Below are 15,986 nucleotides of genomic sequence, written 5' to 3'. Positions count from 1 at the left end.
TGAGCCGTAAAAAGCGACTGAAGGTTACCCCGTGATGTTTACAACCCATTCTTCCTTGCAGAGCTGTAAGACTTTTAGTGAGCGCCACTCAAAGGAACCAATAAACGTAGGAATAGCCGTGGATATAGCCGTATAGTTCATTTACAATGCCATTTGCAAAGAGTTCAAAATTGATTGTATAATATAACGGAAATGGACGCCCTTGATGAACACAAACTGACGTAATCAAGGCAGTTTCTTGTTGATGAGCCAGGAAGCCAATCCCAACAACATGAAACTACCTAAACCACGCAGCAGCTGCACGGAGCTGGCGATCCGATGAGAAACACACGAACAGTCACAAAGTCTGCTGGCATTTAACACAAGAAAATCCATCCATCTCACAACGGCTTATCCTGAAGAGCGTCACGCGGAGGTAAAGCTAATTTCGCAGAAATATGCAGCCTTAAAAAACAAGAGAACTCTTTGGGACGTCTTCACGTTCTTATGCAATTTTTGTTGTTTCTTTAAGACTCCCAAGCAAATGTAGCCATTTCCTATATTCACTTGAATAAAACACATTCTATCGGATGTCGAGGTGAAGCAAAACAGCAGAAAAGTATGAACAACCGGGGCTGTCACTCAAAATGATAGATAACTCATAATAATACATATACGATAAGTTGTCAATATATAAATCACAAAGCTGTATTCAAGTATGCCACAAATGTTATTTATGCTGAAATACAACTAGTAATACGTTAATTCAGAGGGGCAGAAAATTATTAAATTTCAAAATCATAATTACCCTGCAGACACCATTCGTTTGTTTTCCTGTTATATTTGCCTAATATGGTCCTGTAGGGTAATGCCTTACAAACAATATCCTGTAGTCGAATGCCTTACAAACAATATCTTGCAAATGCGCTAACTGGCACATCCACTGAGTCTCAGTAGAAGCAGATCCCCAAGGCTAGTCAAGAAACGCTTAAGACCATGAACAATGTGCACATCCACGATTCTCTCCAATTACTTATCAGATAAACAAAGCAAAGCGTAAAAGCAAAGTAAAAGCAAGTTGTTTTCCCTACCTTTTTCCGGATGCGCCATGTTCGTGCTTTGTATATTTATTTATTAATGATTCCTATTGATCCCATGGATTTTATTTGTTGTCGTGATTGTGTTCCTTTATTCTGAATACAATCCCCACGGTTTGATCCCAGAATAACCACTGTAGCGACCCGTGAATCTAGCACATCGCAAGCTCAAATCTGTGGATCAGCCCGCCTCCTCACCTTTAAGTGCATCTTACTGCAGCAGCACATTATATTTGCAGATCATAAAACCCACCTCGAGCTCTGTATAAGGATCGTCTTGACATTACTATTTTATGAGCCTGACTTATTGTGGTCACCTGGCTAATATTTAAATCAACGTTATAGTCCTCTACTTCTATTATAACTGCAAATATCCCTCTCCCTCTCCCCCTTCTCTCTCGTTCTCAGGGAAAGCCATAAATGACAAACAGGGAAAGGACAGCCTAAGAGGGGAACTTTTCCAAAACCCGTTTTATTTATCAAACGGGGTGTATATTTCGTCCAGTATATAGACGGAGAGGTAAACATAGGAAGAACATGCAAGTTATATTGTCAGGCAATACATTAACCACATACAAAATAAAAAATAATACAGTAATCAGTTAACCAGCATAAACAGATTAATTTTAACAAGACAAGCAGTACTGTATATCATGAAATATACTGAATGAAAACGACACTAGAAGTACATCACGTTTTGAACAAAAAGCACAGACAGTTATTAGCGCTGTAACATCTAAGAGTGCGCACTGCACAGAATATGCGTGAATTACTATAGTTTTTGAAGAATAAGACTCTATTTTGAACTGCAGACCGCAAAGTGAAATTAAGTTTTTTTTTTTATTGTTTAATCGCTTTGATCCATCTTCTCGAGACTATTAATAAAAGTCATGAATTACTGCATTCTCGCACGCGAGTTTACGTGTGTTTCTTTATTTATTTGGAAAGTGATGGTGGTGACGATGGTTGACAAAAGCATTAATATACAGATTTAGGTGTACTCATAGTCCGACGTGAGTTCACGCACGCGACTCTCTCTGTTCATTTTCTTAAGTTTCATTCTGCGGTTCTGGAACCAGATTTTGACCTGTCTGTCAGAAAGGTTGATGTTGTTGCTGATCTCCAGTCGGCGCTCGCGAGTCAGATACATGTTAAATAAGAACTCCTTTTCCAGCTCAAGCGTCTGGTGTTTTGTATACGGGCACCTCTTCTTTCGTCCACTTTTCGCTGTCAGCCAATTTCCTGTCGCCTTTCCCACATTTGTGATCTCTGCAGAATAATCAAAATAAATGAATCAAATAAGTGTTGCTATATGACTAAATACAGTCAGTGTAGTACCTTATTAATGCCTAAGTAGTGTAACATCACTGCTCCCAAACTGGATTTTTACGAACAAATTGACCAAATTGGCAAAAGGTGAAAACTGAGAAAAATAATCTAACTTTGATGTTAATGTTTTGTAGTAAAATTTATGTTAAATAGTACTTTCTGTGTATTTCACATTTAATATAATATTTTTTTTTACAAATGTGTCAGTTCTAACTATTTAAATGACAATATGTTCGTTATTAATCATCCTTGAAATATTTTTCGCAATTTTGTGTTTTGTTTGACGCTTTGTCGTCCATAGCGTACAATTATTTTGACTAATTCATAATTTTGTAATTACTTTTAAGTTCAATTTATGCTGTTATTGGGATCAAAGAAATATGTTTGTTGCCAACAAATTTCTGTCGATGGGCTTTGGCTTTCCTAAATTACATGGTACCAAGGTCAAAAAAATCTTGTTTCTCGATTCTCACCAAGTCTCGCCAAAATCAGGATTACTGCACTGATTATCTTATTTGGGTAGAGATGGTCTGATTGAAAACCTATGTAATAGGGAAATCTTTCACAAATTATTTAGCTCATAAATCGAGAAAAACCGCAAAAACACTGAGTACAATGTGGTAAAACACAATAGAAATTTCAGATTAAAAGAAAGTTCGTTGCCATTCTTTCATCCTGTTTGATTACCGGGTTACCAGAGAGGTAATGTGACTCTTATAACGACTTATGTTTTTGGAAGGTAGAAATGTTTATATTAAACTACTTAGAAAAGTAAGCAACAATTTAACTGTAAGAAATCAATAATATAGCATATCATTTTGACAAATACAGATAGGAAACATACATCTCCCTATGACTTAATTTTCGTCTTATGCCAGCACCTTCAATGCCAATATCGCTGACAGTGTTAAAAATAACAAATAATTCAAATTTACATTGAGACTGACATAGAAGCTGATATGTATTTAAAACTACCTAAGGAGATGGGACCAGCAATAGTATTAGTTTCAGCACTTTATTGTCAAGGTATGAAAATACGTCCCTAATTCAACCGTCAAAATAACAGGCCAATTTCAACAGGCCAATTTCAAACCTTATACTTTACATTATATTACATTAAGCGTGTGTGTGTGTGTGTGTGTGTGTGTGTAATCAGCTAAAAACAAACTCACATCCATTGCGCACGCACACAATCAGTGATCAGACTTAAAAATTTAAATAGATAAAATAAAATATACTCATTAATGTCTCAATAATAAAATCAAGAAAAAAACAATATATTAGCATTAATAATAAGCACATTGTGAAACGGTAAAATAGAGCACTAATAAAACTAAAATAATTTAAAAAAGTTTTTAATTCGTATGTATTCGACATTAATATTCAATTCATAATGAAATTTTATTTTTATCCCACGGGTTTTGCATTCAGTGGCTGTACTTGATTTTTATTACTAATATGTTGCTTAAATATTTGCTGTAGAAAAACATCAACAAAGTAACGTTGTAACTTTCATTATATCTCTGCATACATTTAAACTAAAAAATAAATGTAAAAAAAAATCTGCATTCCAGCTTTTACAAAGTTTTATATCTTTATGCGCGTGTAGTGTGTGGGCGTGTATGCGTGTGTGTTTGTGTGTGTGAAAGGGAGAGAGGGAGAGAGAGACAGAGCGCGAGAGATGGTTACCTCTCACATCGTTGTCCGAATTGTCGGTGCCACTGTCCATCTTGGATACTTTCACCTTTTTTTCCGGCTTTTCTGTTTCCGAGCTGTGATCCTCGTGTTTTATCTCGGCGTCGAGAAGACTTTGTTCGCCTTTGCCAGTATCGGTGAAGGGTTGCTGAAGGGATTTGTCACCGGGAGGTATCACGTTGGTTACCGAAGCAAAACTTGGCACGATCCTATTCTCTACATGTTGCGTTACACCTGAGTTCTGATGGTTCAGAGTGAAGAAGTTCGGCACAGATACCGGAGCGCAATCAGACAAAGTACTGTTGGACAGTCGAGTGTAGGTAATCGGTTCAGTACTCTGTTTGTTTAAATCATCGCGGTACACCCGGCATACAGTCTTCTCTTTGACATTGTCCGTGGAGAAAGAACAGGATGACAGGGGTACGGTAACAGATTCTTCTACTACAGGAGAAGTTTTGGGGTCTTCTCCCCAAGTGTCCAGCTGAGATAAATAATGCTGCTGATGGTAGACGCTGCGAGACAATCCATTCGGAGAAGCCTCGATTCGTTTGGAGACAGATGAACCTAAAAGTCCGTAATTTCTCGTCATAGGACAGCCATACTCAGCATCCGATTGCATATACATTACAGGACTGTTGCAGTAGCCCTCATCTCTGTAAGCGGAAGATCCTCCTACCAAGGCATCCATGAGAGAACCCGGGGCCACGCTGTTGGGACATGTCATGTTAGTTATTTATATAATATTAATTCGGAAGCCAGAAGTTCGGTTTATTTTCGAGAAGGTTACGACAGTAGGAGTCTGACATTTTTTCGACGTTGCGGGGTGGAGAGAGGACATACTAAAGCCTTGGGAAATGATTGCGGATTCACCGTAGCATACCACGTGGTTTTCAGACCAATAGGGGTTTGAAAGTGGCCTTGATGCTCAAGACCACGTTGTCGTCACAGGGTCAAGTTGGTAAGTTGGCGATGCTTCTCATGAAGCAATGGCGCCATCTAGACAGTTTGAATGCGTAACTGCACTCAGGCATGAAAACAATGGGAAAAAAATAGAGGCCCTCAAGTTAACGAAAACCAAAAAGTTGATTTGAAAACATGTATTAATAAGAGGAATGGAACGCAGAAGAACAAAAGGGGAGATTTTAAATATATACATTCAATGTCTATAGTTTATATTTAAACAAATTTGAACCGCGCATTATACAAGCTGCTGACATCAGCTTTAAAAATAAATCTATCAAGTCAACAAAAAATAACTACACATTTTAAGAGATTAGCATTATTATTTTATCATAATATCCTGTTTTTTGTTTATTATCTGAAATAAGAAATTAATTTATTGTAATTATGGTTAAAGATGTAATTATGGTTCGTAGTGCATTAAGATTTAATGTTTTTTGTCTTTTATTCATCGTGGTATTTGCATTATTTGTAAGTAATTGTAGTAAAAAGATGATATAATCCATCAATACTGATTCCAATTTTTATCGCTAATACTCCAGCAAGTAAAACAACTGATGACATATCCTCGGATGAAAAAGTATTATGATAACAATTATAACTAACAAATTAGTCTACACACTATCTGTCCATCATCTAACCGATCACCCAAGTCAGGGCGATTTACATATCGTTCAATTGTAAATAAACAAAAAATATTCCAAATAAACACAAATTTGCGTTACGAAAACTAAGGATTCGGAAATTAGATGCATTCAAAATCAGACTGGAATTCAAATTGATTCAGGAAAAAAAGCTTTCTTGAACCGACAATACTCAGATTTTGAAATAACAAAAAAGACGGAGACGCAAAACGAAAGTAATCGAACTGGAGAATTTTTAATCATATTTTAAAGGCCAATATGATAGTATTTTCTTTTAGGCAAGTTAAAAAGGCAAGCGTCCCGTGCAAATTCTAGGCGTAAGACACCGTTTTTACAATATATATTTTTAGATTGTCCTGGCATCTTAACCTGCTTAACCTGTATAATTTGATGTTCATATAAGTAATATTCAACGAATACAAACATAAACGTGAGTTCCTTTTGTGCGGAAAATAATATAACAGATGGTCAAATAATTTGAAGATTAGGTTTCGGTAGGTTGGTTATCCGGTGAGAAGTTATATCGTCTTAAAATGATTCGAACATTTAATTCACACTGGTTAGATTTTATTCCAGGTGTGGTATTGTTCTGTCGTCTATCACGCCTATTATGATGTACAGCTTAAATATGAAATTGGGGAAGTTATTCTTCAGCTGATTTGGGGTACGTTTCCCAAATGCTTCATAAAACTAAGTACTTCGTTATCTGGTGTTACCCTTCGTAAGTACTTTGTAATCTCGTTCGTAAATTAACGAGCGAGCCAACTGACTCGTTATTTTCTACGTCGTTCTTTATTTGAACTTTTGCCTGCTATTCTGTGACAGAGACACAGAGGTCGCCCGAAATTGATCACAAAAACACACTGACGCACAAAAACAAGAACAACAACATACTACTACTACTACCACTACTACTACTACTACTACTACTACTAATAATAATAGTTTTACACTGAGAAGTAGGGTACTAATGGTATCTGAACTGTATATATTGTTATTAGTTTCAGTTACTATTTTCAGATGCAGTTTTCAGAACATAACATGTGTATCACCGTTTCTATATATTATTTTATAATTGAATATACTACATTTTTAATATAAATATAATACTACTTTACGTAGTGAAGACATTATTTAAAACAATATGGATCTAGCAGCTATCGCTGGTTGGACCCCTAATAATCCATGACTTAAAATGATTTTTAAAAATCACGTCGTATTTCTCCGCCACGGAGATCGCGTATTCAACAAAACAGAATGAAGAATTAGCAAAAATGTTTTTGTTCGATTATTTATTTCAAGTATGTCTGGTGTTTTAATGAATTTGCAGTATTAGTAATCATTATACAGGCCTTCTTAATTTTACATACCAAAACTGTTGCTCGACAATGAAGAATTCCTTGGCGATAAACATTTACGACAGGTAAGATATTTTCATTTTCAAGAATCTGCTAATAACAAAAATAAAAATACATAAAACGATATTGATTTTTTAAAAAGAAAAACTTTAATTTGATAGGCCAGGTGTACGTCGACCTTTGTCTTCTTCCGTGTTTTTCTGTATCGTTGCTACGCGTCTGTTTAACTGTTGAATTGCAGTCTGAGTTTCAGGGACACCGACAATTAGGTCACTGACAATGACCCCTGGAGAACATTGAGACGATCCACTGGAATGTGTGCATTTCACTGTTTTCATCAATAAATATTTATATCAGCAAAACGAATTTACTTTAAAGCCGATCTGCTATTTTGTTGCTTGATTGTTCTTCTTCTATTTCTTAGAAAGACACATTTGAAATATTTCTTGGATTTAAATAAAAGGCAATTGTGCATTTTAAATGCTTTCTTAGGACATCTAACTTAAGACGTATCTCATCATTGTATGTTTCATTTAATCAAAACAATAGGCTAACTCAATAACTTACACATAGTTGTTCACTCAATTGTTCTCTGTCGATTGTTATTATTCTTCGACTAGAGAAACGCCGCGGTTTCTATATCTGTTATTTGGAATTGATAACAGCCAAACATCTCGACGCTTTCCTCTCGAAACGATGCACGCACTACGTCAAATGCATAATAAATTAATGAAAAACATATACAACGTATACACGTATATCGACGGCGTTTAAGTATTAAAACTTATATTAATTTGTTGACTAATGTTTCTATATTCATCATTTAAAAGACAATAATATCCACAGTAGAAGCTGCAGCTAAATCCCCGAAATGGGAGCGCACTGAACACGTGACAGGCAGCGGAAGGAGCCTGGATCCACTTATGCAAAATTTGTCCCAGGCCCCGTGTCGCCTTTGGTCCGGACGCTGTAAGATGTGGGTTTTGAGTTTTCTTTCATAAGTGTATATTGGCTGGACGTATGACATGGAAATAAAAACTGCGGGCCTGGACAGTCGTGTGTGTGTGCGAGCGCGCGCGCGTGTGTATGTGTGCGCGCGCATATAAATAAATAAATATGTGTGTGGGTGTGTGTATACATATATATAGTATACTATATATATATATGTATACACATGTATATATATATAGTATTTTAACCAGTCTACTAAATTGATTAAAAGATTAAATGTATCACTGTACTACTATTACTGTACTATGTACTATGTATTACATGTATTACTATGTATCACTGATACTTTGTATCGTGAAATAAATTAAAATGAAAAATGACATGTGTCATACCGGTAACTTGTGTCATTTAATCTTGGCGTTTATCTCGAGTGTGAAAAAGACAGCTGATTTTATTTGCAAGATCTTTTTAATCAAAGTCAATTACTTTCACGCTTATTTCAACCACAGATGTGTTCACTTAAAACTGGGTATAATTCAATTAAAGAGCATATTGGATACGGCTATATTTATATTTATAAAAACGAATTGGTTACTTTTCACTACATTCCCATCTTGTATTAATATTCTTTACAACTTAAAGTAACACTCCATAATATAAATTTATGTAGTACACAGACCCGCTACTTTGATTGAACCATCTCCTTAAACGTGTCCGTACATTACTGTATGATACCGTACTATCAGATTTATCGTGTGAATAACAAATTCAAGACAGATGTTTCAAACAAAGTGGCTAAAACTGATTTGATTCCCTGTACTCATAAAATACTTTTAAAAACACACCAACCCACACACACACACACACACACACACACACACACACAAACTTGGCCACTCCGTGTGCTGTACCACTAATGTTCACCTCTATTGGTTGAAGGCAGAGGGAAAATTAAGAAAGGGTTATTTCATAAACGATGTTATTATAAATACTGAGTACCAGTCTTACGTTTCAGAGGAAAGCGTACGACAGTGGAGTCCAACTAAAACCTATGATTTCCGAAAGTGTGGGGATCGAAAAGACAGACCCATCTGTTTATGGCTCTGAACTGAAGCAATATTCATGTTGTTTGAGACTAAAATTGTTCATGGTCCCAGCGTAACAGTAACATGGAGATCCGCGGGCCTTAGGCCAATGGCTTTACAAAATGCAAAGTTATTCCAAAATTAAGAATCTCCTATGTCTAGGAACTAAGAGTCTTAGCTTAAGTGCGCAGGCTGAGCCTTTGAAATTAAATCGTATTATTCGAAGAATTTTTTTTGGTCATTATAAATTAATTTCCGTCAAATAACATTACTTTTTATAAGTCATCTATACGTGCATGCTGAACTGCAGCAACACGCTAATAATCAAAACCAAGACGGCGACAATGAAACGTTGAAATTGTTCGGCAGTAATAAGCACGTTTCCATCTTAAGTTATATATGCTTAACATTTGTCTTTTGACGTGAAAATATAAGATATAACGTTGTTTTTAATTTATATTACTGACAAAAAACATATCCAGAGGCTTCAACTTATGTGGTCTTGCATGTAGTTTACACTTGAGTATTCAGTGTTAATATTGGTGTTACTTCATTTAAGCCTCTTCCCACAAATTCTGATTAATTAAATCTTTTGAATAACGCGATTTGAATAGCAGTTTCGTTCCCATTAACTCTTTCGTATTCGTCGTCTTTGAGAGGCAATGAAAAAATTAATTGGCTAACCGAAATACAGCACTGTTGGATTAACCATTCACGGAACTGCGCAGGTGCCACCTTTTGGCCCAAATTATGTATTACAGATATCTTTATCGCGTCAGTAGGAGACGAACACGCCTTGCGGGTTATTAGGCTCTTCCCGATAGAATACAGCATCAGTGACGCGATACCTAGTGTTGATGGGTAGATGCTTGAGCGAGCTGTTGATAAGGCGCGAGATGAAATCAGCCAAGTAAGTCGCCAATACAGGGATAAATTCCACTTCGGCTTTTTCAATCTGGCTGTCGTGCGATTCAATTTCATAATAACACCAACGGTTATTTACCTGTATGGTTCATTTGTAGGAGACGTTCAGTTCTAAATATTTAACTATCTATGACAATGCACTACGCATGTAATTGAACCAACCATGTTACATACTGTACTTTGATATGAAACGAAAGCTTCACAGATGTCCCTTTGGCCCGTACCCCACCCCCACCCTAATTCTTATTGGCTTTCAGTCCTGTCAGTGCCAAGATCTCTGGGCCAAGCAACTCGTTGATTTCTCTCTATTACAAAGGGCTAAAGGTGACGGCCTTGACTTCACGGAAGTTCAAAGTCAATATTTAAGATTTTTACTGTTCTGAGATATTCTGTGTTTCCATGGATACACAAACGAACACATAAAGACGCACAGGCATTCTCGGTACTCACTCATTCCCTCCCTTAAATTTCACAATTCCGTTTTTAAAATATATCCCTATGTTTTTCACTTTGCGCGCTTTTGCTCCATTTTGTAGTAGGCCTATTTCACGTGGCAGAGAGGGATATATATTAATTCCCCCCGATCTGTTCGGTCTTATTTCAGCCAAATACTTTCCTACCAGTAGGGATGCAGTTAAACGCCACGTGGTCAATAAACTTTAGTTTTATAGGCAGTTTCAGTAAAATCGCATATACAGGCTGCTTTGAAATAGACGTCCAAGTTTGGGCGGCCATTTATGCGGATACGCGTTATTCAGGAGATTTGAGCTGTAGAGTATCGAACGATCCAGAGTAGATTACTGATTTCATCAGCTCAAGTCGCAGTAAGTTTTACTTATTTGCTGTTTACGGCGGAAGTGTGACTCCGCTGAACAGACGGTGCAATTAAGGAAAAATAGCTGTTTAGTGCCTCTGTCTTTATGACAGTGTCTAGACTGGAAGAGTTTTGAGATGACCAGTGGCTGTTTCCTTTAGTGACCACTGAATTAGCCTTTTTCGTCTCACGCCGCCACTCGGTGTTGCGTTATTTCCAGTCCAACAAGTCAAAAACGCGAGAATCACCCCATTCCCACACACATATAATAGCAATGTGTTTTCCCTTATGTGCAAGTCATACCTGGACGAAAACCAATTCAGCATTACGTTTTCCTAATTATTTGCAGATTGATCTGCTCTTGGGTGAATGCGGTGATTGTGACGTGACTGCATTACGACCAAATGAATAGAATACAAACCAAAATTACGATTATGTTTATAATTAACGATTTGTAAGAGGATAATACAAAACATCTAGAATTTGTGCTAAGATAAATTTATGGCTGATTCGCCACAATCCCCCCCCCCCTCCCTGTCTGCAGTGTAAAAAGTAAATAGATTGTTTTACAACTAGTTTCTAGAAGGTTATAATGTTGTCTTAAATAATTATTTTAAAAATTGGTATAGGATATTAACAAAATAAATCACAGAAGCACGAGGAGGCCTCAGTTCAGTATACAAAAGCATGTCACAAAGTAAAGCATTCCAATGGACGCACAGGGCAGCTGTATAGCACCAAACGCCAAGTTTGAGAAAGCTATAAAACAGTTATTTCATAAAACTGCTATGATAATAGGCTAACTGCGATTCAAAATATAATTTACAACAGTATTAATGTAGATGTTTTGTGAATTAAATAGCTGTGCATTTTTATTTTACATTCTTATTCTACTTGGTGCAGCATGATATCCGCATTCTCCATCCGCACGACAAAGACAACTGAACGTATAGAACTCAAGCTGATACAGAGATCCGGCTTCGAAATAGGTTTTAAAGGCATATATACAGTCAGAAATGGAGCGTTGCATAGTCTTTACGAGGAGAATTATCCCGGTACAAACTTCTCACATCACAGTCCCTAATGCAGTAAGAGCTTGAATATCACTTTCTATGTATAATTCGACTGTCTTCCGTTTGTCATGCAGAGGGAAAGACTCCAGGACTGAAGGAACAATTAAGCGTATATTATAAAATATAAAGTTCGTGAATCGTGTTTCGTGAATATTACATATTTTACAAATAATATACGATGCATGCGAAATGAAAAACAAAAGAAGGTATAGGGCCTGCTGATAAACATTTAGGAGTTTAAGAGCCCCTACATCGTTTTCATAAATTTGCAACCTTCCAATACGAAAACTAAAATTTAGAATGCTTTAGCATCTGTTTTGAAGAGTCTTTCAGAATCTGAAAAAAGTCTTTCGCTGGTTCTTATTTTTGAGAGCATAATATTGCGCAAATTACCTCAGAAAACACAGTCCAACAAATTTATGTTGCCGCGTTATACATTTTAACTGTATGAACCTTATCTTCCCTTCAGTAAAAAGTCGATTTTATAATTTCAATCATAATACTGATGCTTAGTTAAAGATAATACTTGCTGTTCACAATAGAGGATTGCCAGAAAAATATTGCAAACGATCTCGGCTTAATTTCTTTTCTTTCATTCTGCGATTCTGAAACCAGATTTTGACCTGTCGGTCTGTCAGGTTCAGCATTCGGGAAAGCTGCAGACGTTTCTCCTTGTTAATATAAACGTTGAAGAAAAATTCCCGCTCCAATTCCCGGATCTGAAACTTGGTGTATGGACATCTCTTCTTCCTTGCGCGTGGAGTACCTCGAAATAAAGAGATACAAGGTCAAGTCATTTTTTGTCGTTCAACAAATACGAATGTGGTCAGTAAACACGAAATTAAGTATTCAAAAGTATTGGTGCACCTATTGTATACATTGAATCAAAGACACGTTTCCGATTGTCACTTCGTGCTACAATACGTGTGTTACATTCCACTTTTCAATTTAAATATATCAACGTGGATGTGTTAAGAAAACGCTTTACATATGTCATGTCAGTTTCCTTTAGTATTTTGCATCATAGGAAATTATTTTAAGATCCGCTATAGTGGCTGTAGTCAATTTACAAAGAAAAATGCAACAATGAATGGACGAAAAGGCCAGAGTATGAAAACGCCAACTCTAACTTCAGTTACATGAATTTCAGATTCGAAAGACTGTTGCTTGTTTCTAAAATGAAGCCTGTGTCATCCATTCATATTCCAACCGCTAACCCTGAGCAAGGTTGCAAGGATGTTCATTTCGCGTTTTACTAATTATTGTACTTGACAGCAGCATTAGCCGTTATTAAACAATACAATTTTATACAATTTTGCATATGCCATAAAGAAGATGTTTACAATACAATATATACCGCTATATACAGACTCATAGAAACGTATTTTCTAAAGGAACCCTGTATTTCTGCTTTGGCCTAAGCGTTTCGGCGGTGATTTTTACTATCGAGGACACAAGAATGAGACATTCTAGCTTAATCGTACTAAAATGCAGACTGTTAGGCTACTTTAAATTAACGATGATTATTGTGATGATGACGATGGTGGTGGTGATGATCTTATAAATATATGATTTGAAGCAATGCTCTTGATTAGCTCGTGCAAGGGTCTGCTCTGAGGCTAGTCCTTGCATTTTAATACAATTGATTTTGTTTTTCAGTCTGAAACAATGTCAAAGCTCGCTTTTTCTATTTACACTACATTAGAAGAAATAATCTATAGTCTATAAAAGAAATAGTCTAAGAACCTTGGTGAATTCACAAGTAAGCAGAAAAATGTTTTCACACCAACGTTTCATGAACTAGATTCAGTTTCCTCCATGTTACGTTTAGAAGTAGCTATGTCGTCTAAAATATATGTGTTAGCTAAATTGCATAAAGGGTCGCTCAAAGATATTTCACAGGACGTCAAAAGTAGTGTTCTGCCCAATTGGTTTTTCGAAATACCCTAAAACGTGCAAGTTCATGATCAAAGTTAGCATTTGTCACAATAGCGTGCTCTTAAAATTTCACAGACTCTGAGATAGTCGCGCCTGTGTATAACATCCCTTTTTTTCAAAGCGTTTTCCCATCGTAAAATTCTTCGCATTGGAAGAAAGAGCTTTGTAGGTTATAATAAAATCCACTGAATGCTTATAAAACTCCACATAAAATCTGACCGACAAAACACCGGGCTAGTCCCTTCACCTTTTTCCATTTACAGCTTCGGTACCTACTCGAATGGCTGTTCTTGCTGGCGTTTCCATCCTTCGTGCCTGAGGAAGACCCGCAGGATCCCGAATTTGTATTTTCTTCCTCATCCTCCGCGTCCTTTTCCGGTTCTGTAGCGCCGGAGATAGCGTTCGAAGGCTGGGACTCTGATTCCAGCTTGCTCGTCTCGCTTTTGTGTAAACAATTCTCTAGCTGGTTGTCTACAGCGCATTGTGCACTCTCGAAAAAGCGATCAAAACCTTGAGGAAGAACGTTGTTTTTCCCCACGCTCGAGTAAAAACCTGTGGATGAATGGTTGGCGCTAGGATGGTGATGGTGGTGATGGCTGTAGACACTCTCGTTTTTCATAAGCATTTCTGTCATGGTGGATGGCGGAAGACAGTCCCTGTGCATCAGGTCCTCTCCTGTGTAGCAGGATGCATAACTGCTTCTGTGGTGCCATTTACTGGACGGGTCCAAACCGTAGGAAACCTCTCGAACCGGTTGTACTTGAGACAGATTTGTGGAATAAGGATAGGTGATTTGCCGAGACGGGGCCTGTGGTAGAAACGAAGAGACCGCAGAAAATTCGGGCACATAATAGGTGCAGCTTGGGAGATAGAGGTTGGAGGCGCACCCTGCCCTGTCCCCAAACTCAGAAGTCCTGTCTTTGCGCGTTTGGGAGCAGAAGTTGCCTAGATTCACCGAGTTAAACATCGTTCGCTCGTTCTCGGTACTATAGATAGATGTTTTGGATTCGAACTGCAGGAGGGGAAATTTGGGAAGGCGAGATGACGTGCTATCCGTCTAAGTCGCTCGGAGACACGTGATCGAAAGTAGATATTGTCATATATCAATTTGGAACACTTAGATGGGTAGGAGTGGTTCACTTAGGTATGATCTAGGAGGTTCAAACGATTGGTTTCGAAACGCCACTGCAGCATTATGAAAATCAATAGCAGATTTCTTACCGCTTTCATAAGGCATTCCCTCTAGTTGTCATCAAGAGCGTAAAACAGCAACACCAGAAACATATTTTTCTAATGTATTTCCTTTTATGCGTAAGATTATTACTGATCTTGCTTTTACACTAAAACCAGTGTTACTCGTGGATTTAGTAACGTATATATTTCGTATTAGCAATACATTTTCCACCGACCCTTTCTGAATTAATATTTTGCCATTTAATTAATAATAAATACATTTTTCCCCCGTAGCAATTCCACAACGATGCTCAAAAATTCCCAGTAGTCTTCTGAGAGTTTTATAAACATTAATTACCTGTAATATTTTTAGCTTTAAATTGTGGCTGATATCCCATATTGCAAAGCCATGACTGGTATGCTTAATTTTATAGTTACGTTTTTAAAATAACTTATAATGTGGGGTCGGAGAAACTGAGAATATGAACAGTAAATTACTTCTTAAAGGTCTAAACTGCTGGACTTGAATTCCTTACAGCTGAAAATCTTATATGGCGCCAGGACATGAAAAATCATATTGCAGTAAATGTCGAAACAGAATTTAAACCTAGTGATATATCTGGAAATCACAATAAATAAGCAAAAACAAACCAAAACAATTTAAATCAGAATTTAACTAAAGGTATATTTTTTGAAAATATAAATAAACAGGCAAACAAACAAATAAATGCGTTATAAAAGAAGACCCGCGGTTCCTTAAATTTATCTCTGTAACACACCACTTAGTTATTTATGAATATTGAAAGCTAACGTATATAAGCGATTTCGATTTCTTTATTCGGGAAAATGTTTTTAGACAGTCTCATAACGGAATAATAGTTTATTAATGAATGTCATTACAAATGTGCGTGTTAATACATTAATATATTTCCTTATATATCTTGGTAATAGTTGAGAAATCCACTG

General features: G+C 36.8%; 3 protein-coding genes and 1 long non-coding RNA gene across 6 annotated transcripts in view; 1 reads left to right on the top strand and 3 right to left on the bottom strand.

Moving 5' to 3' along the window:
• Window positions 1-5,110, bottom strand: part of LOC111854617 (homeobox protein Hox-C10-like) — a 69,178-nt gene extending 64,068 nt beyond the window's left edge. Inside the window, exons 1-2 of the mRNA XM_023832758.2 lie at window positions 4,095-5,110; window positions 1,071-2,345 (exon numbers count right to left, since the gene is read on the bottom strand). Coding sequence (XP_023688526.1) covers window positions 2,068-2,345; window positions 4,095-4,824 — 1,008 coding nt within the window. The 5' untranslated portion in view covers window positions 4,825-5,110 and the 3' untranslated portion in view covers window positions 1,071-2,067. The remainder of the gene's footprint in view (window positions 1-1,070; window positions 2,346-4,094) is intronic.
• The window catches only part of LOC140592277 (uncharacterized), a 62,083-nt gene that overhangs the window by 1,831 nt on the left and 44,266 nt on the right, over window positions 1-15,986 (top strand). The gene's annotated exons all lie outside the window — the stretch shown is intronic.
• The window catches only part of LOC111854642 (homeobox protein Hox-C8a), a 32,337-nt gene that overhangs the window by 15,094 nt on the left and 1,257 nt on the right, over window positions 1-15,986 (bottom strand). The window lies entirely within an intron of this gene.
• Window positions 12,008-14,867, bottom strand: LOC111854622 (homeobox protein Hox-C11a). 2 transcript variants are annotated; one of them, XM_023832772.2, is made up of 2 exons: window positions 14,124-14,867; window positions 12,008-12,681 (listed from the first exon to the last, which is right to left on the bottom strand). In XM_023832772.2, the coding sequence occupies exons 1-2, from the start codon at window positions 14,812-14,814 to the stop codon at window positions 12,443-12,445; spliced, it is 930 nt and encodes a 309-aa protein (XP_023688540.1). In that variant the 5' UTR covers window positions 14,815-14,867; the 3' UTR covers window positions 12,008-12,442. The 2 variants fall into 2 exon arrangements, with proteins under 2 accessions (XP_023688540.1, XP_023688550.1); XM_023832782.2 differs by having other exon boundaries at window positions 12,008-12,675; window positions 14,124-14,863.

Source organism: Paramormyrops kingsleyae, chromosome 8 (genome assembly GCF_048594095.1).
Source record: "Paramormyrops kingsleyae isolate MSU_618 chromosome 8, PKINGS_0.4, whole genome shotgun sequence".
NCBI classification, from domain to species: Eukaryota; Metazoa; Chordata; class Actinopteri; order Osteoglossiformes; family Mormyridae; genus Paramormyrops; species Paramormyrops kingsleyae.
The sequence above is the reverse complement of the archived record's forward strand: the minus strand, read 5'-3'. Positions and strand labels throughout refer to the sequence as shown.

Coding starts and splice junctions, on each gene's coding strand:
- LOC111854622 (XM_023832772.2), bottom strand. CDS start 14,814: ATGTTTAACTCGGTGAATCTAGGCAACTTCTGCTCCCAAACGCGCAAA. Junction 12,682..14,123: donor CAGCAAGAACAGCCATTCGA/GTAGGTACCGAA, acceptor GTATCTCTTTAT/TTCGAGGTACTCCACGCGCA.